Consider the following 25,001-nt stretch of genomic DNA (forward strand, 5'->3'; position numbering starts at 1 on the left):
AGAAGAAACAATCTCACTACAGAAGAGGAAGAGAGGGGGAAGAAAGAGAGAAGGGAGAGATACAACCACACCATAAGAAAAGAGGAAAAGAGAGACAGAAAAAGAGAGGGAGAGAAGAAACAACCACAATACATAGAAGGGAGGCAGAGAGAGAGAGAGATGAAGAGAGAAATACAACCACATCATGAGAGAGAGGTAGAAAGATGGAAAGACAGTGAGAGAGAGAAGGAGAGAGGAGAAGAGAGTTAGAGAGAGAAGGAGAGAGAAGATAGAACCACGCATAAAACTCTGCTGTGTGCCAGAGTAAAACTATATTTCTGCAGTGGAAATGCAAATAATTGACGAGAGAAAGAAGAGAAGAGAAAAGGACAGAGACAAAAGCAGAAGACATAAAAAAGAGAGAGAGATGAGCGGGGAAAGGAGAAGAGAGAGACCGAGGAGAAAAAAGAAAACGTGAAAATACAGGGAGCAAAAAAGAAGTCAGAGAGATGGACAAGAAAAAGGACTCGAAACGGCTGCAGCTCGTCTCTCCGCTGTATCTCGTGTGCAGAGACGCCCGGTGCAGCTCCTGCGGCTTGAATAACTTGACTCTTGCGCCGAACGGAGCGAGTTTGAAGTGGAAAATGCTAATAGCCCTGTTAGCGTTTGCATGTAATTACAGAAGCGGTCGTCAAAGCAGGGGCACGTTGCATCATTTTAATGTAATCTAAGAAATGATGAAACTCTTATAGGCGCCACACGGAGAAAATAGGTCAGAAGAAGTGGACTCGTGCTGCATTGAACCATGTATTTATTAAAAACAATATTATATTTTATTATATTAAACAATTCATAAAGCAAAATGTTAATAGATGTACCAAACCACTAAGGCTGGAAGACCGAACTGTAAAAATAACTTGTAGCTGGCTAAATAAAATTCATTGTAATCAGGTTTAAATGAGGAACTGGTTTTCAGCTCAGGTTTTGGGTAATTTTCTCAAAAATCTAATTATGTATTAATTGTGGTTGTGCTTACTGACCTCGAACTGATTTTATGTGGTACACGGCGCTCAAAAATCTGTCAAAATGTCATTGTGAGTGGTGTCCTTGAGGCTGCGTTCAGACTGCAGCCTGAAGTGACCCAAATCCGATTTTTTGGCTCCTATGTTCCTGTATCTGATCTTTTAATGACAGTCTGAACGACACAGATCCGATTTTTTCAAATGTGACCCAGGACACTTGGATATGTGCTCCTGAAACTGATACATATCTGATCTTTTTACATGTGACTTCAGTCTGAACGGCCAAAGTGCATTCATCCACCTACACGTTATCAACAAGACACAAACGTCACTATTCTGCGCTGAAGTAGGTGAAAATTGTTAATGAACTCCGTGTGACTGAAGTGAAGCACATCACCACTCACCACTCTTGGCTCCGTCTCCACATCCACACGTTCCTTTCAACGGACGTCGCTGCCGCTGCCCCACAAAACACCACGACCAAAAACCTCGTCCTTCTCCTTCTCAATCTCCTCCTTAAAACAAGTAAGTTGTTCATGTTCTGGCTCCGGTACGAGAGGAACTTTAAAATCTCCAGGTGCTCGATGCTGCGTCCATGTTTGGACAACTTCTGTAAACACAGAGACGCTCGCTGCGGTTGACGTCGTCGTGTCTCCAGTGTCACATGTGGGACACTTTTGGGCCGTTTAACGTTCACACTGGAGTCACATACAAGTCACATTTAATTGGAAATGTGAACGACCTCGCAAAAAAAATTGGAATTGGGCGTTAAGCCCTGCAGTCTGAACGTAGCTTTAGTCTGACAGAAGCTGAACCGCATCAGCGACACAATGAGCGAGCTGTTTTTTTTAAGCGTTTATAGTTTATGCAAATGAGCCATGTGATTTTAAGTTTCATTTCTGTAAAACGTAAACAAATGTGCACAAAGCTGCATTAAACACATTATTACTCAATGTATATTTGAGTCGTCCTTGTAGGAAATAAAAAAAACTAACTACTTAATCCACATTCACCAAGACAGGGAGGAATTACACCACGATCTGCCGATGGATCCGGGGTCCTTATGAATGAAAATAGACGAGAGAATTCAACTTTAGTGATATTGCACCTTATAATGCGGTGCTCCTTATAGTCTGAAAAATACGGTGCATACATACATATATACAGTGTTGGGGAGTAACAGATTACTTGTACCAGAGTTACGTAATCAGAGTACAAATTATGAGTAACTGTATTCAGTTACAGTTACTGTTTCAGTGAGTTGTAATTGGATTACAGTTACTTGGTTGAAATAAATGGATTACATGGAAGTATTTTCCTGTTTTCACATTTTGGACTATATCCCTTTTTTTCTTTTCTTTTTTTTCAGTATTTCCACTCATTGTGGAAAACTAGGTCTAAACCAGGACTAAAACCAGGTCCAAACCAGGTCTAACCCAGGACTAAAACCAGGTCCAAACCAGGTCTAAACCAGGACTAAAACCAGGTCTAAACCAGGTCTAAACCAGGTCTAAAACCAGGTCTAAACTAGGACTAAAGCCAGGACTAAGCCAGGACTAACCAGGACTAAGCCAGGACTAAGCCAGGACTAAACCAGGTCTAAAATCAAGTCTAAACTAGGTCTAAGCATGGACTAAACCAGGTCTAAAACCAAGTCTACACCAGGTCTAAACCATGTCTAAACCCAGGTCCAAACAGATCTAAAACCAGGTCTAAAACCAGGTCTAAAACTAGGACTAAACCAGGACTAAAACCAGGTCTAAACCAGGACTAAACCATGTGTCAAACAGGATTTAACAAGACTAAACTTCTTTTATCAATACTATTTTTAATTTAGTTAAATAAAGTCTGGTCTTTTTATTTTTTTTTATCAGACAAAACATCTTATGTGAAGATTTCCTCGTCTTTGCTTCTCTACAGCAAATCAAGTAATCCACAGTATTCAGATTACATTACTCACTTTAAGTAACTTTATGGATTACGTTACAAACTACATTTTGGGGTCTGTAATCTGTAATCTGTAGGGGAATACATTTTAAAAGTCACCTTCCCAACACTGCATATATATTAATTAAAATGGTAATAAACTTCTAAATAAGCAGCAGTAAAAAAACACACAAAAAACCCCCAAATTTTACACATTACACATGCACCTTTAACTTAGCAGCACCTTTTCTGTGTAGCTGAGGTCAGACTTGTGCTGAGTTTTAAGCAGTCTCCTCTCATTCTCTGTCATTACATTTGCACAACTGAACCTAATGCACTATTTACACACACACACACACACACACACACACACACACCTGCCTTTACAAAAACCCCGCCGCTCTCTCCCCTCAGAGACGAGGTTCAGCTCAGGTAAGTCAGGCTTTCATGAGACACTGTATTGATCTGGTTTATAGAGGCTTTCTCCCACTCTCACAAATATGGATCAGCTCCAGTGGTTAGAGCTCACGGCCTCTTATATCTGCTAAAACCCAAACACGTATAAAGTAGAAGTAGTAGTATAGTAGTAGTTATTTATCACTTCATTTCACTTATAGGAGCTGTAGTTTGGATTTTAAATTGTATAAACGTGACCTAACCTAACTAGTATGAACTTAACACTCTTAAAGATGCATCGCACAACTTTTCTGATGGTGTGTCCGTCACCTGCTTGTCTCTATGGAGATGTTATTGCTTTGTCTGGAATGTTCCAGTGGTAACGGAGGGAAACAGGGGCAGATTTTTGACATTCAAATGTCTCTTATTCAGAAACTAGAGGAACTATTGAAATAAGTAAAGTATCAGAATGTAGGAAAGAGTTACACTCCAACAGGGTCAAGTTAAACCTGTGATATTCTTTCAAGTTGTTGACAAAAACTTAAAAATCTGTAACGGAGGGAATGAAATATGCAGCACTTTTTGGTCAATAAATCCAAACAGTGATAACTCTTGGTTCTCACTTACATATCCTTAACAAACTGGTTTGAATATTTGCTTCATATAGTTTTCTACCATATGGTACAAGATTAGGTTGAAAAACCTCTTACTTTTTGACTAATGAGATTTTTTATTAAGAAAGTTCATGGTAACGGAGGGAAAAGTAACGGAGGGAAAATTGTTCAAGCAAGTAGAAGGTGCAGGATTTTACATCATTTGTCTCTTTTTTCTTCCGAATACTTTAATATTACTTCAAAATGAAAGGAAACTATTTCTACAAAATATGTCAGTCCTTCCAAGCAAATTTTTATCATTTTAAATACTTTTTTTTTTTTTTTGAAAAATCATGTACCTTCATCAACAGTTCAAACATGGAATAACACAAGATATGATGAAATACATCCATTTATTTACATGATTTTTGGGTCTTTGAAATTTGGGAAATATTTTTTGTTCCATGTTTCATACATGGTCTGTTTAAAACGTATGTAACTTTAGAACCAAAAATGGTACAGAAAAAAGGTCAACAGTTTCATAAACTAGAGTACATATGTATCTGTTCAATACATTTTTATATCAGATGCATTAACTAGAATTTTTGGCCTTGTTGTTTACTTTTGTTTGACTGGGCCCCCCATCTTGCATTTATTCATTATGGGTGTTTCTATTGCTCAATAAGTAAGTAAGTTTTTTTTTATTTAGCGCTTTTTCACAGACATATGTCACAAAGGCGCTTTACAGAGCATTATTCATTCACTCCATACCCGGTGTTGGTAAACTACTATTGTAGCCACAGCTGCACCATCACTCACACACACACTCCACATTCATACTGGGCAATGTGGGTGACATGTCTTGCCTGTGGACACAATGGCAGTTTTTTTTTGTTTTTTTTGTGAATGGCACCCCCCCTTGTGGAACCTGATTTTCCCAGTGTCTCCCATCCAAGTGCTAACCAGGCCTGGCCTTGTTTAGCTTCTGAAATCTGAGTGGATCAGGCTTTGACGAGCTGGCATGGCTAATAATATAATCATGCTCTCTCTCCACAGATCTGACCTGTACTGTAGCCTTTATTTGAGATAGACAGGTTTAATCTCTCACGTGGAACATTAGACAAAGCAATAATGTCATTGGTGTTTTGGCTTTCAACACGATTGACCACTACAGTTCTGTTAAAGGAGCAGTGTATTATTTAGACTGTGCTCTTGCAGGTTCAAAAACGGTTTTACAGTGACAATTGAACCTGTGTTGCTAGAGCTTTAAAGGTTGTATAGAGGATTTTTAAGGGAAGAGAAATACAGCGACAGTACTTCCTCCTCCACAGCTCCCTCAGTAGAAACACCTCCTTCCGCCTCTTTACTCTAGAAATCACGCTTGTTTACAGCCAGTGTGCGTTCAGAATTACAGTTGAAGTGACCCGTCTAGAAATAATTTAGTGACCAACGTGTCAGTTTTTAGACCCTTTGTCTGCTTCAGTTGCACAATCGCTGGAAGAGATCTCCAAGAATCACCTCAGTTTGTTTTTTTTTGCTCCTTTTCCCCTTCTCTTCTTCTTTTAGCGACCTCAAAAACATACTTTCATTCATGGCGAACCGGTCGTGGATTCTCGTCCGCCATCGCAACAAACTTTGTGCAAATTGCGTGGAAGCTACAGTTTGAAAAAGCCTCTAAGAACCGCTGCAAAAACCACGTAATCCCTGCGCGCCGACGAGTCAGTTACATTAGAAATGTAGGGAGTTTGACTGACAACCTGACAGCCAATAGAAAATGAGGCAGCCTCGTTATCTATTGGCTGATGTTTATCAGGCCTTGCTAATTCCACAGTTGATAGATTTTCATTCTTTTTTTTGTTTTTTTGGTCATCATGATTATAAAGCTGCTGTGTCTCTGTAATGGTATTTTAAACTTTTACAATTTGAAACTGAAAAAAAAAATAAAAAAATCCTCCATACAACCTTTAACCTCCAGATAGAGACACATCCAGATTTGTCTCATTCTGTTTGACAGGCCTCATGTGAAAGCTCAGGACTTCTAGAATTCCCTCCCTGAGCTACTGAGGCTGTACTAACTCTGAATCATAACTGTTTTTTGTTTTTGATGGCGATTTCGATTTGTGTGTCAAATGACGATCTCCAAACTCATATAATCGATTTGAAACAATTTAAAGCTTGGCAAAGTTTATATTGGGATTTTTTAAAAAATATAAATAAGTATATAGTATATAGTATATATTGTAGAGAAGTTGGATATATACTTTATTTTGGATACATTTATGTTTTTCTATGCCTTATTTCATGTTCAAAGTATATTTTATTCATTTTATGTTTTATACATTATGCAAAACTGCTCTAAGGTTCATATTTGTTGCCTATATTTATTTTCAATTTGAACGTTTTGCACAGATTAACAATAAGAAATGCTGACTAAATGCATCGTGTAACTAAAAAATAATCATTTGAATAATCGTGATTTCAATGTTGACCAAAATAATCGATCCATAATCGAGCAACCCTACGTTCTGTCTTCACTGAGACCAAACCAGACCAAGTTACAGGCCAGATCTGTGGAGAGGCGACCCCACTCATAGTCAGAATTTGGGCTTTTTTAGGTATTTTTGATCAATAAAACCACCTGTAATTGAATAAATGTAAAGTAGAAACAAACAGGTGACGGAAATGTCTAAACCAAGAACAATTACAGAAGAATTAGACGTCCAAGTATAAGTACAGTACAATACCAGAGCAGTAGAAGTAATATATAACTTTTTTATTTGCGCACATCGTCTGACACTATATTTTCTTTATGTCCTAGTTGCAGTAGTAAGTGTACATTTTGATCTTGTTCTACCTGTGATTCTGGCCGTGGTCGATCGGCTCCTGTACCTTCTCGGAGCCGCAGGTAGAGCCGTATTGATTTCATTACAGAGACACACTCCCACTCGCTGTGAAATATGGATAGGGCCGCCGGCTAATGCTAAAACGCTCTCCGTAGACTTTATATGGGCCCTCTGCTCCGGTTTAACCACCGTGTACGTCTAATGCAAGTCCCACCGCGTTTTTAATACAGAAACAAGACCGTCAGTTCAGGTACGCAGTTCGTCCTCAAGCCAGTTTCTCTCTATGAATATACAGCACGTTAAGGAGAGAAGGTTTATTCAAGTTTCAGGCTTTTGCGTCTAATATTCTGACATTAAAGCCCCACTGTTTAATTTTTAAGCAAGTTATTATACTGTATTTTTCAGATTCTCTTGTCTATTTTCATACATAAGGTGCACCGGGTTATAAGGCGTATTAAATGAAACAGACGACACTTGAGACTGATCCTTATTCCAGGCGTCCACGATCCATCGGAAGATCGTGGCGTAATTCACCCGGCGCTGCCTCCCTGTCTTGGTGGATTATGAATGTTAATGTGGGTGGATCATTTAAGTTTGTTTTTTTTTTATTTCCCACAAGGACAACTCAAATCATGGATCTATTAAAATAACTGGATACAGTATTGCTGCTTGTAGCTGCCTCGAGTTGACGTAGTGTCACTCAGTAGTACTACAGCCGAAAAAATCCCATGGGCCGTGAGAAGATTTTTCTCATAGAGGCAATGTAATCACAAACTGCTCGTGTTCGACTGACAGGGACCTACAACTTTCAAAAATGTCGGATTTTGTGGCGATTTTTACCTATTTTTAGATCATGCACTTTTTCTCAGCTCAAAATCCTTCAGTTGTCTTAACAAACGCTTTATAATCATTAGCTTTGGCTACGCTCTGCTTTGCTCTATCTCCTCTCGCTCTGATTGGTCAAAGCGATCACGTGATACATGAACCCACGCTCTGTGCGTTCGCATGCATTCGCGTGTGCCCGCGGGAGAAAAGAGCACTACTGCGCATGCTTGGTTGGCCCACAGCCACCGGAAGGACCAAGCCGGGCTAGACTAATCTGGGATCACGCGCCATTGAGCTCAGCCCATTGACTTGGATGGGCCATTTTGGAACCTGGGGGCTTGACTCAAATATACATTGAGTAATAATGTGTATAATGCAGCTTTGAGTACATTTGCTTATGTTTTACAGAAAACAAACACTTAAAACTAGGGTTGTCCCAATCCGATCACGTGATCGGAAATCAGTGCTGATCACGAGACTGTGGACTCGATCCGGACTCGGCCGTTAAGGTCTGATCAGGTATCGGATTAATAATATACGTATATATATAATATACACAGCACACAACATTTTTTATTTATTTTTTACTGAGGCGCGGGATTTGCTCAGGGACGTCCAGTCAGCGTCTGTCCCAGCTCCTGTTGTACGAGAGACGCACTCGCTCTGGGACTTTTGGGTCGTGTCGTACTCAGGCGCTGTTACCTGTGGTTCTGTGGCCCGTGTTCACACCTACGATGTCTCCAATGGCATCGTCGCACGGCGCTGTTTGTTTGCATGTTGCGCAACGGAGCTGGCGCTTTTGGCGGAGAGGGTCCGTCCAGCGGTATGACGCGTCTATTGAGCGGTGGGACCGATGCTGCTGTGCCCGCTCTTGTTTGCAGTGAGCGCTCCACAGTGGGTTTGTTGATGTGGGGCGGCCGGGGGGGAGAGAGACTGTGGGGCTTCTGTCATCTCGTTTTTAGTTGGTAAGATTTTGTATAATTTGGATTTCATAGACAAGCCTAAATGTTTCAAATGTAAAGCACATGCAAACATATAATATCAAATATACAAACCGTAGATTGTGCAGAGTCGAGTCTCAGGTCTGATCTGATGCTGGTCTGGTTTCTGTTTTATCCAGTTCATTAAGTATAAGTTACACATTCCAAGACCAGACTGTGGTAAAAGTAAAGATTTTCAGCAATGATGGTGCATGGTTAGGAAAGTTAATTAAATTAAAGTTTTGGACATTTGATTTTTCACAAGTTCAGCTCAAATACTACACTTTGAAATCAATACAATCTGATCCCCCAAACATCCTGGATCTTATTCTTTACTCTTAGTTCATTTTATAATGTTTTATAGAAGTATCGGATCGGGACTCGGTATCGACAGATATTCAAAATCAAAGGACTCGGACTTGGGGACAAAAAAAATGTGATCAGGACATCCCTAAATGTTATAATGTTGTTAACTCGTCAAAAACAGAGCTGGAGTTGTGTTTTGTTTGGGCAATTCAAGGGCTGAAATGATCCAAATGATTCCAGTGAAGGTGGAGTTTAAAAACACAGTGGAGCTTTGTGTATTAGGTGGAACGTGGCGTGTTTTCTGTTTGAGAGAAGAGCCTAAATATCCAGCATTTGTGTGTTAAACATGTGAATGAAACAAAAGACAAGTCCAGATCTGTTTGTGATGAGGAAACAACATTATAACATAAATCAGAAAATAATATAAGCCTTTTAAATGTTGTGTCTGACTCTGTATTTGTGTTTTTGTTTTGTTTTTCTGCAGAGTTTGGTGGCCCGCCTGAAGGAAAACATGGAGAAGTTGACCGAGGAGCGTGACCAGCGCAGCAACAGCGAGACCAGAGAGAAAGAGCAGAACAAAAGGCTCCAGCGACAGATCCGAGACGTGAAAGAGGAGATGGCCGAACTCGCCAAGAAAGAGGCGGAGGCCAGCCGCAAGAAGCACGAGCTGGTCAGTCACTGCGCTGCACACACGACGGCACTTTTAGCTTCTACTACTTGATTTACTGTCATCAAAAAAGTGTGCAGTCGTCAAGTCACGGCTCTCTAACCTTCCTTACTCCGGTGAGCTCCCTTTACAAAACCCAACTGCCCAGCGCTCACGAAAACTTGAGTTTGAGAGCCACGACTTCAGAGGGGTTTTTAATTTTTATTTGTTTTACCTTTATTTAACAAGGAGGTCCCATGGAGTTTCAGAAAAGAAGAGACGTGGCCAACGCAGCAGCCAACACAATCAAAACGAAACAGTAAAATCACAAAGTATCACATTATAAAACCGTTTGCATCTTTACAGAAAAAACACACATGTCGAACATCTCACCCTGTTATGAGTGTTAAGTGTTTATCATCCTAATATATTTCCAAGTAAAATAAGCCTCGAGCATTTTACACGTTGTTTTTCTGCGGACTAGCCTGATATTTATTTTTACGATGACGGGCCCATAGACAGACTGATAATAAAGAATTACTCAAACATGTGTGAATGAAACAAAACACAACTCCAGGTCTGTTTTTGAGGAGGTGACAACATTATAACATGACTTAAACCTAATTTAGGACCTTTAATGTAATGTAATGTAATCTCACTTTGTTCACACATTAGAGCGTCCTAATGAGTTAGGACATTACATCCACATCATCAGCATGCTAACCACACACTACTGTTATTATTAAATACATTTAAGACAAACACACAAGAGGAAACATGAGATTTGGTATGAATTGTTTATTTATTTTTTTTAGTTTATTTTATTTTTTTGTTAATTTATTTATAAATAAATAAATAAACTAAAAAAATAAAATATTTTTTTTTATTTTTGGAAAAGTTAATGCACTTAAACACATTCCAACAGAAACGTTCTTTCCATTGCAATGACAAATGCATCTTCTTCTTTTTTTAATCTGTATCAGTTGATGGTCTAATGAAACACCCTCCTCAGCCTCCAGAAGAAGTGTGACAGGGTGGACTTGCGGCGCGTGTGGAAGGCTCTCAGCTCGCTGTTGACATGGGTCACAACTGCTGCCTCAAAACGTGCAGTATCTTCTGCTGAAGCTGCCCTAAAGACGGTCCAAGACGAGCCGTACTGCACTTTTAGTTGTTTGGCCACTTTTTTGCCAATTTTCTTGAAATCTTTAAGGCTGATCTCATCATCTCCAACTACAACGATGTGCTCCTGGATCTTTTGGTGTAACTCAGCAGCCATCAGGACGTGATCCTGTTTGGTTATTTTGGCCATTTTGAAAATGCGTTTGAGACAAGCCTCTGTGAAGATGTGGGACACTCCATGTCCACAAGAGGGAGCAGGTGGGCTGATCGTCTCTGTTTTGGTTTCCAGAGGAGAGGACATTTCGTCTGTTTGTTGATGCAGGGTGTGGTCTGGTGGACTCACTTCCCTCTCGGCCTCTGGCTCATGAGCAGTGACACTTGGTGCTGGTGAAGTGCAGCTCTGGTGCTCTTCAGGCAGAGCTGGACTCAGGCTGCAGACATCTTCACTCTGCTCTTGGTGAGTGGTGGTTTGGTCTTTGATGTCGTCATTTTCTGCAGTAACTCCAGTGAAGGCAAACTGGGACAGGTCTTCCACAGGGAGCACCTGTAGTTCCTCTGACGCAGGTTGCACTTCCTCCTGGAGCTCGTCATTCCCTTGGCTCAGGGATGTGGAGTCCTGGGACACATCAGGTACCTGCTGTTGGCTTTCTGCAGGTGTCTGTTCCAGGACATTTTCAAAATGAATTTCTTGTGGAAATTCTTCAGTTTCTAGAGTCGTTTCCTCCTCTACCAGTTTGACCGAGCTACTCTGTGAAACAACTGGGGCAGCTCCAGCTTCAGACTGGTTTTCTTCTGGTGTATCCTCCAGAAGTCCACTCGTCACAGTGATGGTCTCTTCTGCTGGGCTGGTGACATCCTGTGCATGTGAGTGCTCTTCAGACACAGGGGTCACTGGTTTGATCTCCTCAGACTCAGGACGGGTGAGGAAGGCTCTCAGCTCGGTGTTGAGATGGGCCAGAATAGCTGCTTCTAAAGGTGCAGTATCTACTGCACAAACAGCTCTCAAGAAGGCGTGAGGGGAGTCATACTCCACTTCGATATTTTTGGCCGCACTTTTGGCAATTTCTTCTAGGTCCTCAAGGCTGATATCAGCATCTCCATCAACAATGACGTGCTCCTGAATCTTTCTTTGAATCTCCTCAGCCATCAGACTGTGGTCCATGTTGACCACTTTTAAAGTGTGTTTGACACAAGCCTCTGTGAGGATGTGTGGTGCTCCATGTCCACAGGAGGGTGCAGGCGAGTCGATCATCTCCTCTGGTGGGACAGGATCTTCTGCTGGACTGACAGGGTCTATTGGGCTGGAAACTTCCTGTGGAGATGGAACCTGTGCAGGACTGGGCTCCTCTGGTGAATCCACTGAACCGTTTGTGGCGTCAGATTGTTCTCCTCTTTTAAAGCTTTCCTTCTTTGCTCTAAAAGCCCGCTGGAGTTCCAGCTTGTACAGCTGCTGCTGCCGGACAACATGCTGCTGGAACTCATGTTCTTGGGCAGGGTGCATCTTTGGGTTGTGTTGTTCCATCAACTCCTTATACCCCATCATCTCCAGCATTTTGTGAGCTGCTTTGACCTTGGCTGCTTTCTTGTTGGAGGCCATTCCCTGGCAGGACATCTGGCCCACTCTTACCTCCACACAGAAGGTGGTGCTGTAGGCGTTGCGCTGCACAAACGAGACCACCCTGAATTCAGGAGCTCTCTGCCTCCTCACATCCAGTATTTCTGAGAGGGCGGTGATCGGATTCTTGTTATAAAAGTAGAATGGACGTTCCACAGGGTCCACCAGATCTACGTGGGGTTTCTCCCAATATGGAGTCACATTCTGTGGCACTGGGAGCTGCTTCAGCTCCTCCACCACTTTCTTGGCTGCATCTAGTTTAGCCTTTTGTTTTGTGGGTCCAAAGCCAAAGCCAACATAGTTTCCCGCTCGTACTTCAGCGTGGAAGGTTCTTCTATGGGCTTGGCCGTCTTCTTGTACGTCAAACTGGACGTGCAGATCGTGCAACGCAGCAAGATCATATAAACGCGTCAAGTCTGATTTGTAAACCTCCGTAGGTCTTTCTGCTTCCATCTTGTAGATCGTAGTAGTCGCCATCGAGTAACGTGTCTGTTTGTGTCTCGTCTTCTGGCGGCGTCTCACTTATACAAAACCAGAGATGTGTCCAGCTTTGAAGTGTGATGTCATGAAGCATGGAATGTCGTTGGCACGGCGACGACCAATGGGCTTGAAGAGAAGGAGAATGTTGACTGTTGCCATAGCAACGTAGAACTCCCAACATTGCAGTGTTAAAGTGTTTTTCACCTTTTTTCAGATTATTTCTTGGTTTGGTGGGATAAAATCTGGGGTAAATATTCATAATTTTACATCAGTGATGTGGCAGTTTGTGGAAAAAAGTTAAAAAGGTAAATGTAAAAATACAGGAAGTAGAAGAATAAATGAAGGTGATGTGTTTTTTATTATTTTTAGCTTAATCGCACTTAACAGGTCAGTAACAGATGTGGAGTTACCTCTAAGTCTGGCCACGTCCAATTAGGAAATAAGATGATAAACTTCACCATAATTTAAAAAATATAAAAATAAAAACTTACATGTATTCAGTTACAAGTGGTTTTATATCTTATCAATAAAATTCACCAAGTCTTTTCTTTTTTACCATTTTGATTTAAGATGGCGTCTTTGTTATAAAACGACAAGACCAGTTTTGCTCTAATACGTGGGACAAAATAAACCTGTATGTATCGTATTTCTCTGTGTCTTGCCTCAGAAGGACGTGACATTTTGAAGCTGCATTCATCACAAACCCTGACCCTCCTCCGTTGTGTGAAAAGTTCAGTGCCTCGACTCGTTAGCAGGACACGGACAGCGAGGGTTAAAGCCTCATACATCGATCCCCTTTAGGATTTTTTTATTTATTCAACTTCAGCTATAAAAAACTGAACACAAGAAGTTTATGGGTCCAGTCACTAATAGAAAGTCTGGAGTTCAATTTTGGTGAATTTACCTTTTGGATTTTTCATGGTAAAGCAAGTTTATTTGTATCACACAATTTGTACACAAAGTAATAAAAAAAAAAAAAAGTGCTTTATTCAATAAGAAATACATTAAAATCACAATAAAATGAATAATGGACTGAACCAGGACTAAAATGGACTAAACCAGGTCTAAACCAGGACTGAACCAGTTCTAAACCAGTTCTAAAACAGGACTAAAACAGGACTAAACAGGACTAAAACTGGATTAAACCAGGTCTAAACCAGGACTAAAACAGTTCTAAAACAGGACTAAACCAGGACTGAACCAGTTCTGAAACAGGACTAAAACAGGATTAAACCAGGACTAAACCAGTTCTGAAACAGGACTAAAACAGGACTAAACCAGGTCTAAATCAGGACTAAACCAGGACTGAATCAGGTCTAAACCAGGACTAAAACCAAACTAAACAAGGACTGAACCAGGATTAAACAAGGAGTAAAACAGGACTGAGCCAGGTCTAAACCAGGACTAAACCCAGGACTAAACAGGACTAAAACAGGATTAAACCAGGTCTAAACCAGGACTAAAACAGTTCTAAAACAGGACTAAACCAGGACTGAACCAGTTCTGAAACAGGACTAAAACAGGATTAAACCAGGACTAAAACAGGACTAAACCAATACTAAATCCAGACTAAACCAGGACTGAAACAGGACTAAACCAGGACTAAACCAGGACTACACCAGGGTTAATCTTAGACTTAAGAGAAGGAGAGAAACGTGGAGTCCTGATTTAGTTCTGATTTAGTCCTGTTTTAGTCCTGTTTCAGAACTGGTTCAGTCCTGGTTTAGTCCTGTTTTAGAACTGTTTTAGTCCTGGTTTAGACCTGGTTTAATCCAGTTTTAGTCCTGTTTAGTCCTGTTTTAGTCCATGGCTCGTGCGGTGAAAAAGTCCGGCAATTCGATCAGTGTTTCTGCTGCTCGGCCTGTGAAGTGATGACAGTCGAGTCGCGTCTGTGAGTTCGTATTCGCACTGAAGAAAGTTGAACCGTTTCGTTTCGTTTCGTGATTGTAATTCTTGGACCCGTGCAGGACTCTGGCAGTGGGTTTTGACAGAGTTTTGAGAGAAGAACGCCGCCTAAATCTGCTGCGTTTGTGTGTTTAAACACGTGCGAACGAAACAAAACTCAGAACTCCGGCTCCGTTTGTGACGAGGAAACGACATTCTAACTTTTTTTTTTTTCCTTTACGTGGTCGTCTTAACTCTCGGTGTGTTTTTTTTTTTTTTTTTTACAGGAGATGGACATCGAGAGCTTGGAGGCGGCGAACCAGAGTCTCCAGGCGGATCTGAAACTGGCCTTCAAGAGGATCGGCGACCTGCAGGCGGCGATAGAGGACGAGATGGAGAGCGACGACAACGAAGACCTCATCAACAGGTACAGAGCCAGAACACGAACGCCGACGTTTCTCTACATGTTTTCGGCGGGATTCTGTTTTGTTATGTCATTTTTTTTACAGCTGAAACCTTCCCCCACAAATCAATATTTATCCCTTTTCACCGTTATATAATTTGTTGATATGTTTACAGTTTGAATTTTAACGTTTGGAGTTTTATTTTTGGATTTTTTCCAAGGACAAAGCTCAAAAAATTTAGAGGTTCACTGTGTAATTTTTCTGTTGAAAGCTCCAAAACCTGCTTCTTTCCGTGGAGATATCGTCTGGAATGTTCCGCAGTATGTTTATCTCTATGGAGACAGCAGCTTACACGTCAGATCTGTGTAGAGGCGAGCCCATTCCCAGTAAAAAAATGAGAGTTTTTAGGTCAATAAAACCACGTGTTATTGAGTGAACGCAAGATGGTTTAATGGTTTAATGGTTTGGTTTAATGTCATTCCGGGATATTCCAAACAAAGCAATCTTTCCACATCGCCATGGAGAAAGGAAAAGTTACACAGTGCACCTTTAAAAAAAACAAAAAAAAAAGTACAAAAAAGAAAATCTGTTGTGCCCAGATTTTTTTTGGACAAGCTGTAATTGGTTTAGTAATGTTTTCGTTTCGTTTATTCCTTAAAAGCTCTTGTGTACAAATAGTTTAAGAGTATTTTTAAATTTTAATTTCAAGGTTATTTAAGGTAGGTTTGAAGGTTCACAGAGTCGTGGGCGGAGCGAGGTGATAGGGGTGAACTGATATTTTCTGAGCCTTGAATGCAGGATAATATACAGCGTTCCGAAAGTCATGGAAATCCTGGAAGAGTCATGGAAATTGAAAACGTTTCTGCGTTCTGTGAATGTTATCGCAGCGTTTCCCGCAGCGAGGGCCTTGACCACGTCCCTCCGAACCACGTGAATCTTCGCAAAACTACGTCCGTCGCACAGAATCTCCGCACACCTGCCCCCGCTCCTCGCGTTTTTCGGCAGCACCGCCTTGCCGAACAAAAAGAGAGGTCAATAAATGCATCGATAGTATTGTTAAAAATGTAAAAAAAACTAAAGTCATGGAAAATTCACTTTAGGTCATGGAAAAGTTTTGAAATTTTGTCCCCGAACCCCGAATACAGGATTACTCAAACATACATAATCAATAAATAATTAAGTAAACTTCTGAGTCAGCTAATGATATTAAAACAATTCACTTTTAAGCTTTTAAAAATGTGAAAAACAGGTCCTGTATTCTTCCAAATTGAATCTTGTGAGCTTTAAGTCGTGTTATAATGCTGTTGCCTCCTCAAAAACAGACCAGGAGTTTGTGTTTTGTTTCATAGATCCTAAAATAACGTAATATTATCCCTTTAAAAGTATTCCTCACTTAACTTATTAATTCTGAACATCATAATTATTCACCGTGATGAGTTTCTAAGCACTTTTCAAAACTTTCAGAGACCAGAGCGAAGTTTTGCCGTGACAGTAGCTCTAATTAGGCCTGTCACTTTCATTTCTATATTAATTTATTGTGAAATCTCTGAAAGCTGGAATAATACGAAATTTTTTTGTGAAATTTAGGAGATTTTTTGCGTTTTTTCTGCTATTAAATTGTTGCAGCTCCGGGCCTTTTGAATATTTTAAAATTGGGATAATCCTGTTTTATGTCAGTGGCGTAAAGTGGTTTTAATGTGATCGTTTATCGCAATATTTCTTTGTAGCTTCAAAATTTGTTATCGCGATAGGCCAACCTCTAACGACAGCTATCATGCTAACACGCACTTCCTGATCGCCGGACAAGAAAATGCTTTAAAATTAGATGCAAATTAGAAGCTGCTTTTACAACAAATCTGTGCTTCGGCAAGACACATTTTTCTCAAATATGTGGAAAAAAATCTGGTATACGAGCTTTAAATGTGCATTGCGTGAGCTTTGTTTCCACGGAGACGTCATTGCTGTGCTTGGAATGTCCCGCAGTGTGACATTAAACAGCTGTACGTTACATTTATTCAGTTACAGGTGGTTTTATGGCTCAAAAACACCAAGAAAAACAGGGATTCTGACTCTGAACGGTGTAGAAAAGCAGAAAAAATTACACGCTGCATCTTTAAATTACCCATTTCTTGATACTTATTTGCTCAGAACATTTAAATAATCTCCCCCGTTGCTCCACGCGTCCAGTTTTGTCCGAGACACCGAGGCCAGAGCGGTGAAATCATTTGCATTGTAATAGAGTGTGAGCGGAGCCAGCGGTCACTAATACTCGACTCCTGCCCCCGTCCTTGGCCCCTCTGTGTGAGTCCTTATTTACTCAGAGCTTTGCGGAGACGAGCTAATTTTTATGAGCTGGACCCTGTGAAGAAGGGGCGAAGGGTCTGCTTTGATAAATAAAGCCGGGGGAGTTACTGGAGCGGAGTCGCAAAAGGCGGACACTAGACTGTAACAAAATGATGGGGGGGAAAAATGTGAAAAATGTGAAATCCTGTGGCTATTTTTAAAGGTGTATTGCGTAAATTGTCTGCTTTAGAGTCTGTCACCAGCTCGTTTCCATGGAGACAAGCTTATTTTTATGAGCTTGGACCCTGCGAAGAAGTTAATTAATACATTTTTTTAAATAAATAATGTTGCAAATAGACATTAGACAGAACAAAATGAACAAAAAAACAACAGAAACGTGAAAAATGTGCACTCTTGTAGTTATTTTTAAAGCTGCACTGCGTAACTTGTCTGCTTTAGGGTCCTTCACCAGCTCGTTTCCATGGAGACAAGCTTATTTTTATGAGCTGAACCCTGTGAAGAAGGACAAACGGTCAGCTTTGATAAATAATGATGTAAACGCAGACACATGACAGAACAAAATGAGTGGAAAAATGTGAAAGATTTGCAATCCTGTAGCTGTTTTTAAAGCTGCACTATGTAACTTGTCTGCTTGTTCCCATGGAGATGAGCTAATTTTTATGAGCTGGACCTTGTGAGGAAAGGCAAACGGTCGGCTTTGATAAATAATGCCGCAAACGCAGACACTAGACAGAACAAAATTAATTAAAAAACATCAAAAAAAGTGAAAAAACGTGAAATCCCGTAGCTGTTTTTAAAGGTGTATTGCGTAAATTGTCTGCTTTAGAGTCTGTCACCAGCTCGTTTCCATGGAGACAAGCTTATTTTTATGAGCTTGGACCCTGCGAAGAAGTTAATTAATTAATTTTTTAAATAAATAATGTCGCAAATAGACATTAGACAGAACAAAATGAACAAAAAAACAACAAAAACGTGAAAAATTTGCACTCTTGTAGTTATTTTTAAAGCTGCACTGCGTAATTTGTCTGCTTTAGGGTCCTTCACCAGCTCGTTTCCATGGAGACAAGCTTATTTTTATGAGCTGAACCCTGTGAAGAAGGACGAACGGTCAGCTTTGATAAATAATGATGTGAACGCAGACACATGACAGAACAAAATGAGTGGAAAAATGTGAAAAATCTGCAATCCTGTAGCTGTTTTTAAAGCTGCACTATGTAACTTGTCTGCTTGTTTCCATGGAGACGAGCTAATTTTTATGAGCTGGACCTTGTGAGGAAAGGCAAACGGTCGGCTTTGATAAATAATGCCGCAAACGCAGACACTAGACAGAACAAAATTAATTAAAAAACACCAAAAAAAGTGAAAAAACGTGAAATCCCGTAGCTGTTTTTAAAGGTGTATTGCGTAAATTGTCTGCTTTAGAGTCTGTCACCAGCTCGTTTCCATGGAGACAAGCTTATTTTTATGAGCTTGGACCCTGCGAAGAAGTTAATTAATTAATTTTTTAAATAAATAATGTCGCAAATAGACATTAGACAGAACAAAAAACGTGAAAAATTTGCACTCTTGTAGTTATTTTTAAAGCTGCACTGCGTAATTTGTCTGCTTTAGGGTCCTTCACCAGCTCGTTTCCATGGAGACAAGCTTATTTTTATGAGCTGAACCCTGTGAAGAAGGACGAAGGGTCAGCTTTGATAAATAATGATGTGAACGCAGACACATGACAGAACAAAATGAGTGGAAAAATGTAGAAAATGTGAAATCCTGTAGCTATTTTTAAAGCTGCACTGTGTAACTTGTCTGTGGGAGGGTCCGTCACCTGCTTGTTTCCATGGAGACAAGCGATTTTTTGCGAGCTGGACCCTGTGAAGGACAGCGAAGGGTCGGTTTTGATAAATAATGTCAAAAAACGCAGACACTTGACAGAACAAAATGAGGGAAAAATGTGAAATCCTGTCTGTATTTTTAAAGCTGCAGTGCGTAACTTGTCTCCTTTAGGGTCCGTCACCAGCTTGTTTCCATGGAGACAAGCAAATATTTTGAGCTGGACCCCCTGAAAAAGGGTGAAGAGAGTCGGCTTTGATAAATAATACTGAAAACGCAGACCTAGACAGAACAAAATGAACAAAAAAACAAAAAAGATGTGAAAAAATGAAATCCTGTAGCTATTTTTAAAGGTGTATTGCGTAAATTGTCTGCTGGAGGGCCTGTCACCTGCTTGTTTCCATGGAGACGAGATATTTTTTTATGAGTTGGACCTTGTGAAGAAGGGTGAATGATCGAATTTGATAAATAAAGCCGCAAACGCAGACACTAGACAGAACAAAATGAGTGGAAAAATTTGAAAAATCTGCAATCCTGTCGCTATTTTTAAAGGTGTATTGTGTAACTTGTCTGCTTTAGGGTCCGTCACCTGCTTGTTTCCATGGAGACAAGCTTATTTTTATGAGCTGGACCCTGTGAAAAAGGACGAAGAGTCGGTTTTGATAAATAATACTGAAAACGCAGACACTAAACAGAACTTAACAGAACAAAATGAACAAAAGAAACCAAAACCACCTGCTTGTCTCCTTGGAGATGTGCGAGCCAAATTACAGGTTAGATCTGTGGAGAGGCGACCCCACTCACAATAGGAATTCATGTTTTTAAGATATTTTAGACATGTAGGTGCCGTAAAGTCATGGAAAATTCACTTTCGGTCATGAAAAAGAGAAAAAGTTTTGAAATGTTGTCAGTGAAAAAGAGTGGGAAACCTGTGAATAAATCCAAGACAGATTAGTTTAATGCCATACTGTGGATAATTTAAACCAAAGATATAACATCACCATGGAAACAAACAGGTTGCGTAGCCGCTTCAGAAAAGTTACACACTGCATCTTTAAATTGATTTAATTTCTGTCATGTTATAATGTTGTTTCCTCATCAGAAAACATGTCTGAAGAGGTTTTAGAGTCGTCCATGCATGTTTGAGTAATTTAGTGATCTCTCCTGGCCCCTATTCAAACCGTTTTCATGGTTAGCTGTAAGTTTCTGTCCACAAATCTACGTCACCCATGTTCCACACGACAATTCTCCATAAATATACAAAAACATGACATAAAACTGTTTACTACGACTTCACAAACCTGATAAAATGTGCCATAATAAGTAACTTTACCTCGCAATTAGTTTCAAAATAAGTATTTACGAGTGAAGTACTTTGGCTAGAGAGGAAATCCATGAAAAATACATTTTTATAAGCTAAAAATTCAAGGCATCAGAGCTTGGGAAAATTTCTGTTTTCACCTACCCCCTATCTCCGCCCACATGTCTGAACTTACTGTGATATAGTGGAAAAATTTAAGTTCATTATTTTGGTTTTCTCGAGTTTTATTTATGTTTTTATTGATTTATTTAAGTTTAAAGCAACATAAAAATGTACAGGTCTATTTAAAACCAAGATTTTTTCCAATTTCAAGTCAAATTGGAGGATTTTTTGTGATCTAGGGGGCGCTAGAGACAAAAATGGTTTGTAATTTTGACTATATTATCATCGTATTTCACCTACCATTTCATACACACTTGTTTTGATTTCACTGTTGTCTTTTTAATTATTGTTGTTTCATTTTAAATTCTTCTTTTTCTTTTCTTTGTGTGTCCTTTTTTTTTTTTTTTTTTTTTTTTTTTTTTTTTTTGGTCTCTCTTCACCCTCCTCCTTCATCTCCGCCAGTTTGCAGGACATGGTGACTAAGTATCAGAAACGAAAGAACAAAACGTGAGGATTTTGATTTTGAAATTTTGAGTTTTTTGTTTTTTATTCTGTTTGGTTTGGTTTTTTAAATAACAAATTTTTCCCTGAATTTCCGTGTGAGATTTCGCTGTTTTGGCCTCTGGTGATGCACCGTCCACAGCCTCAGATTTGATCTAAGAGAGAGAGTCAAGTGTGCTCATTCGTTTCGGTTGTCAAGCTGCAAGAAAAACAAGATATTTTTAAGGAAAATTCCCCCTGTTCTCAACGGCAAACTGAAAAACTTATATTTCTCTGACTATAGTGGAAAGAAAAAATCAGAGCAGAGTCACTGATTATATTTTATTTACTGTAGTAGTACTAGAATTAGTATTAGTATTAGTAGTGGTAGTAGCAGCAGCAGCAGTACTAGTAGTAGTAGTAGCGTGAGTATTAGTAGTAGTAGTAGTAGTAGTAGTAGTAGTAGTAGTACTAGCAGTAGTAGTAGTAGTAGTAGTACTAGCAGTAGCAGTAGTAGTAGTAGTAGTACTAGCAGCAGTAGTAGTAGTAGTACTAGCAGCAGTAGTACTAGCAGTAGTAGTACTAGCAGTAGTAGTACTAGCAGTAGTAGTAGTAGTAGTACTAGTAGTAGTAGTAGTAGCAGTAAGAGTAGTACTAGTAGTATTAGTCGTAGTAGCAGTAGTAGTAGCAGTAGTAGTAGGAGGAGTACTAGTAGTAGTAGCAGGACTACTAGTAATGGTAGTAGTAGTAGTAGTAGCAGCAGCAGTAGTAGTAGCAGTAGTACTAGTAGTAGCAGCAGGAGTACTAGTAATGGTAGTGGTAGTAGTAGTACTAGTAGTAGTAGCAGGAGTACTAGTAGTATAGTAGTAGTAGAGTAGTAGTAGTAGTACTAGTAGTAGTAGCAGGAGTACTAGTAATGGTAGTGGTAGTAGTAGTACTAGTAGTAGTAGCAGGAGTACTAGTAATAGTAGCAGTAGCAGTAGTACTAGTAATGGTAGCAGTAGCAGTAGTACTAGTAGTAGTAGTAGTACTAGTAGTAGTTTTTGTGTATTCTACCTCTTCTGCTCATGATTCAGTTTAAAAACACAAACTATGATGTCCCGTAGATAAAGTGCAGTACCTCACAGACTGCAGTACTTCACAGACTGTAGTACCACACAGATTGCAGTACCACACAGACTGCAGTACCACACAGACTGCAGTACCACACAGACTGACACAGACTGCAGTACCACACAGACTGCAGTACCACACAGACTTTAGTACCTCACACACTTCAGCAGAGTGTAAACCGGGACCTCACCTGTAGTTTGAGTTTTTCCGTGGCTAATCTTTCTTTTTTTCACCGCGACGACCGCCCACTGTCGAGAATAAACCCGGAGTTTTGAGCGCGGGGCTGCAGATGGAGACGGTACTTGGTGAATCAAAGACTGGCTTAGTTCCACACGTTGGCCCGTTCAGACGTGGCTCATTGAAGCCGCGTCAGATAAGGAGGATTTGGCGTTTGAAGTCTGAGCGCTGCTGGATAATGCGTCACCAGAGACCGAGGAGGCCCTATCTCCGCTTTAACCCCCCCGTTTAGACGCCGAACGCTGCACGCACTGCTCACTCTGCCCCGCATGACCGCCGCACGCCCGTAACCAAACCTGTGTGCAAAAATAACCAGCAAGCGGCGATGGTCGGCCCTCACGGCAGCCCCGCCCACAAGGGGGAGGGGCCGCTGTCAATGCAATAATGTTTCTCTTTATCTGACACCTACTGCAAATGTTACGTAAGCCCGATTCGCACGGGCAACAACCTGGGGGACATCTGGTAATTTGTAAATCACGGCATAAGTCCATAAATGATTCTATTTTACTGACTTTGACTAAAAGTGATAGAAAATGTTCGCAATTACGACAACAAACACAAAGAAGGAGATTCGCCCGGGATTAGTTTTATCACCGGACGTCTGTGTTTATGTAGGTCATTTGCGTCTGAATTTTTACTTTACAAATTGCAGACATGGTGCATTAAGATCTCAGGCGTCCTCCGCAATTCTTACAAATTACCAAAAGTCCACAGGTAAAAATTATCCCGTGCGAGTAGGGTTATACTTTTGTGTTTTGACTTGCTCTTTGGATTACCATTGAGGGCATTTCTACAAACTACAAATTTCACTTTTTTTTTTTTTGGCAGATTTTGTGACTTCACACACAGATAATGGAACTTGTGAACAAAATGTGAATAGCTACAATGGAATAGTTGTTTTTGTTTTGTTTTTTTTGCCAAGGTCACGCACAATAGCGTTTGCAAAAGTTTTGATTGACGGCGTTGCTAAGCGCTCGCCTCCTGCTAAACCAACGTTGTGAGGTAGAAGTTGTGTTACCTTCAAAAACCTCGCTCCTGATTGGCTCTTTGGGTCTGTCACAGTCTGTATTCCAAATATGGATGTCAGCTCCAAATTTGCTCCTATGACTGCAAACCTCGATGAGCTTCATTTGGCTGTACATCACACTCTCTTCATCCAGTTGTTTATACGATCTAGAACTGAACCAAAACGAACTTCATTTTGTGACACAAGTCAACATGAACAATATCAGTTTAGGTTAAGCACTTTGTAAGTTATCCTACTGTTGTGAAAGCTGTTGTTTTTGTTGCTGTTGTTGTGACAGTATTAAGAATACTTTTACTGTACTACAGGGCAGCCAAACTTTTTTCTCTAGGGACCGCATTTTCGCTCCTGACTGTGATGGGGGCTGGGGTCGGGTCGATCGTATAACAGAATTGTTTGACCCTGACGACGCAGATTATATTCTTTGAAAACTGCCACATTTTCTTTACATATCAGACAAACTGCACGGTCCTGACACTGAACAAAAAAATAATCGGTCGTCCCCTTGTTCTTTGAAAACTCTGCACTCTCTGTCAACGTTTTGTACTTTAACCCATTGACGCCGGATGCTGCGCAGAATGAGAGACTCAAAACTGCGGGAGCTGTATTGTCGCGTTAAACCTTCTTTATCGTGGCGTATTATTTCCCCATTGAAAAATAATCCAAATGTATCCCGAACATGTTCCCATCAAGACCTGGTTTGAAATAAACACGGTCAAACACAAAAATGTTGTCCGTGTCTTCACTGTCATTGTCACTGTCAGCATTTTTGTGCTTGACAATGTTTATTTGTTACACGACATAGCGATATGGCACCTGTTATAGGAGCGTCTGGAACAGCGACCAGATCAAGTGTTTGAGCTCGTTCATGCGCTGCAGTAAAGAGCAACGTTTGTTACTTCAAACCAGGTCTTGATGGGAAAATGTGCGGGAAACATTTGGATTATTTTTCAATGGGGAAATAATACGCCACAATAAAGAAGGTTTAACGCGTCAATACAGCTCCGGCAGTTTTGCGTCTCTCTATGGGAGTGAATGGAAGCGAGAGGAGGACACGCCCCCCATGCTTCCAGATGTGGCTCCGCCTTTACCAGTTACGCTGATCGCCAGACAATCCGGACACCGACAGGAGACTCAGTGCTGCGCAGCATCCGGCGTCAATGGGTTAACACTCAACATTTTGTTGTCCTTAACTGCACTACAGAACTCTGCACGTGCGCCGACTGTCACTGTTTGATCTCGAGCTTGTCAGGTGACGAAAATCTGGCGACAAATGTAAATGTGTCATACTTATTTACATATAAATACTTCATATAAACTCAACAAAATACAAGATGCAGACATGTTATTATTTGCCAAAAAGTAATAAAAAAAAAAAATAGGCCATGACAACTTTTGAGGATTGCCTCATAGGGCCAGTTCAAGTGGTGGGGGCAGAGGGGTGTGGTGGGCCCGAGTCAGCCCCCGGGCCTTAGTTTGATGACCCCTGCTGTACTATCATCAACATTGCCTCGACCAGTGTTTCCTAAAAAATTTTTTTCTCGGGGATCTATATTTTAAAAGTCACAAACCTTCGCA

The 25,001-nt window shown here is 40.5% G+C and overlaps 1 protein-coding gene across 1 annotated transcript in view; it reads left to right on the forward strand.

The window, feature by feature from the left end:
- LOC110172745 (unconventional myosin-XVIIIa-like) overlaps positions 1–25,001 on the forward strand; it is a 297,696-nt gene that overhangs the window by 244,870 nt on the left and 27,825 nt on the right. The window contains 2 exon segments of the mRNA XM_055166713.1: positions 9,355–9,540; positions 14,902–15,041. Of these exon segments, the coding sequence (XP_055022688.1) occupies positions 9,355–9,540; positions 14,902–15,041 (326 nt within the window).

Source organism: Boleophthalmus pectinirostris, unplaced genomic scaffold (genome assembly GCF_026225935.1).
Source record: "Boleophthalmus pectinirostris isolate CB_2022bp ecotype Guang Dong unplaced genomic scaffold, ASM2622593v1 HiC_scaffold_9, whole genome shotgun sequence".
Taxonomy (NCBI): Eukaryota; Metazoa; Chordata; class Actinopteri; order Gobiiformes; family Gobiidae; genus Boleophthalmus; species Boleophthalmus pectinirostris.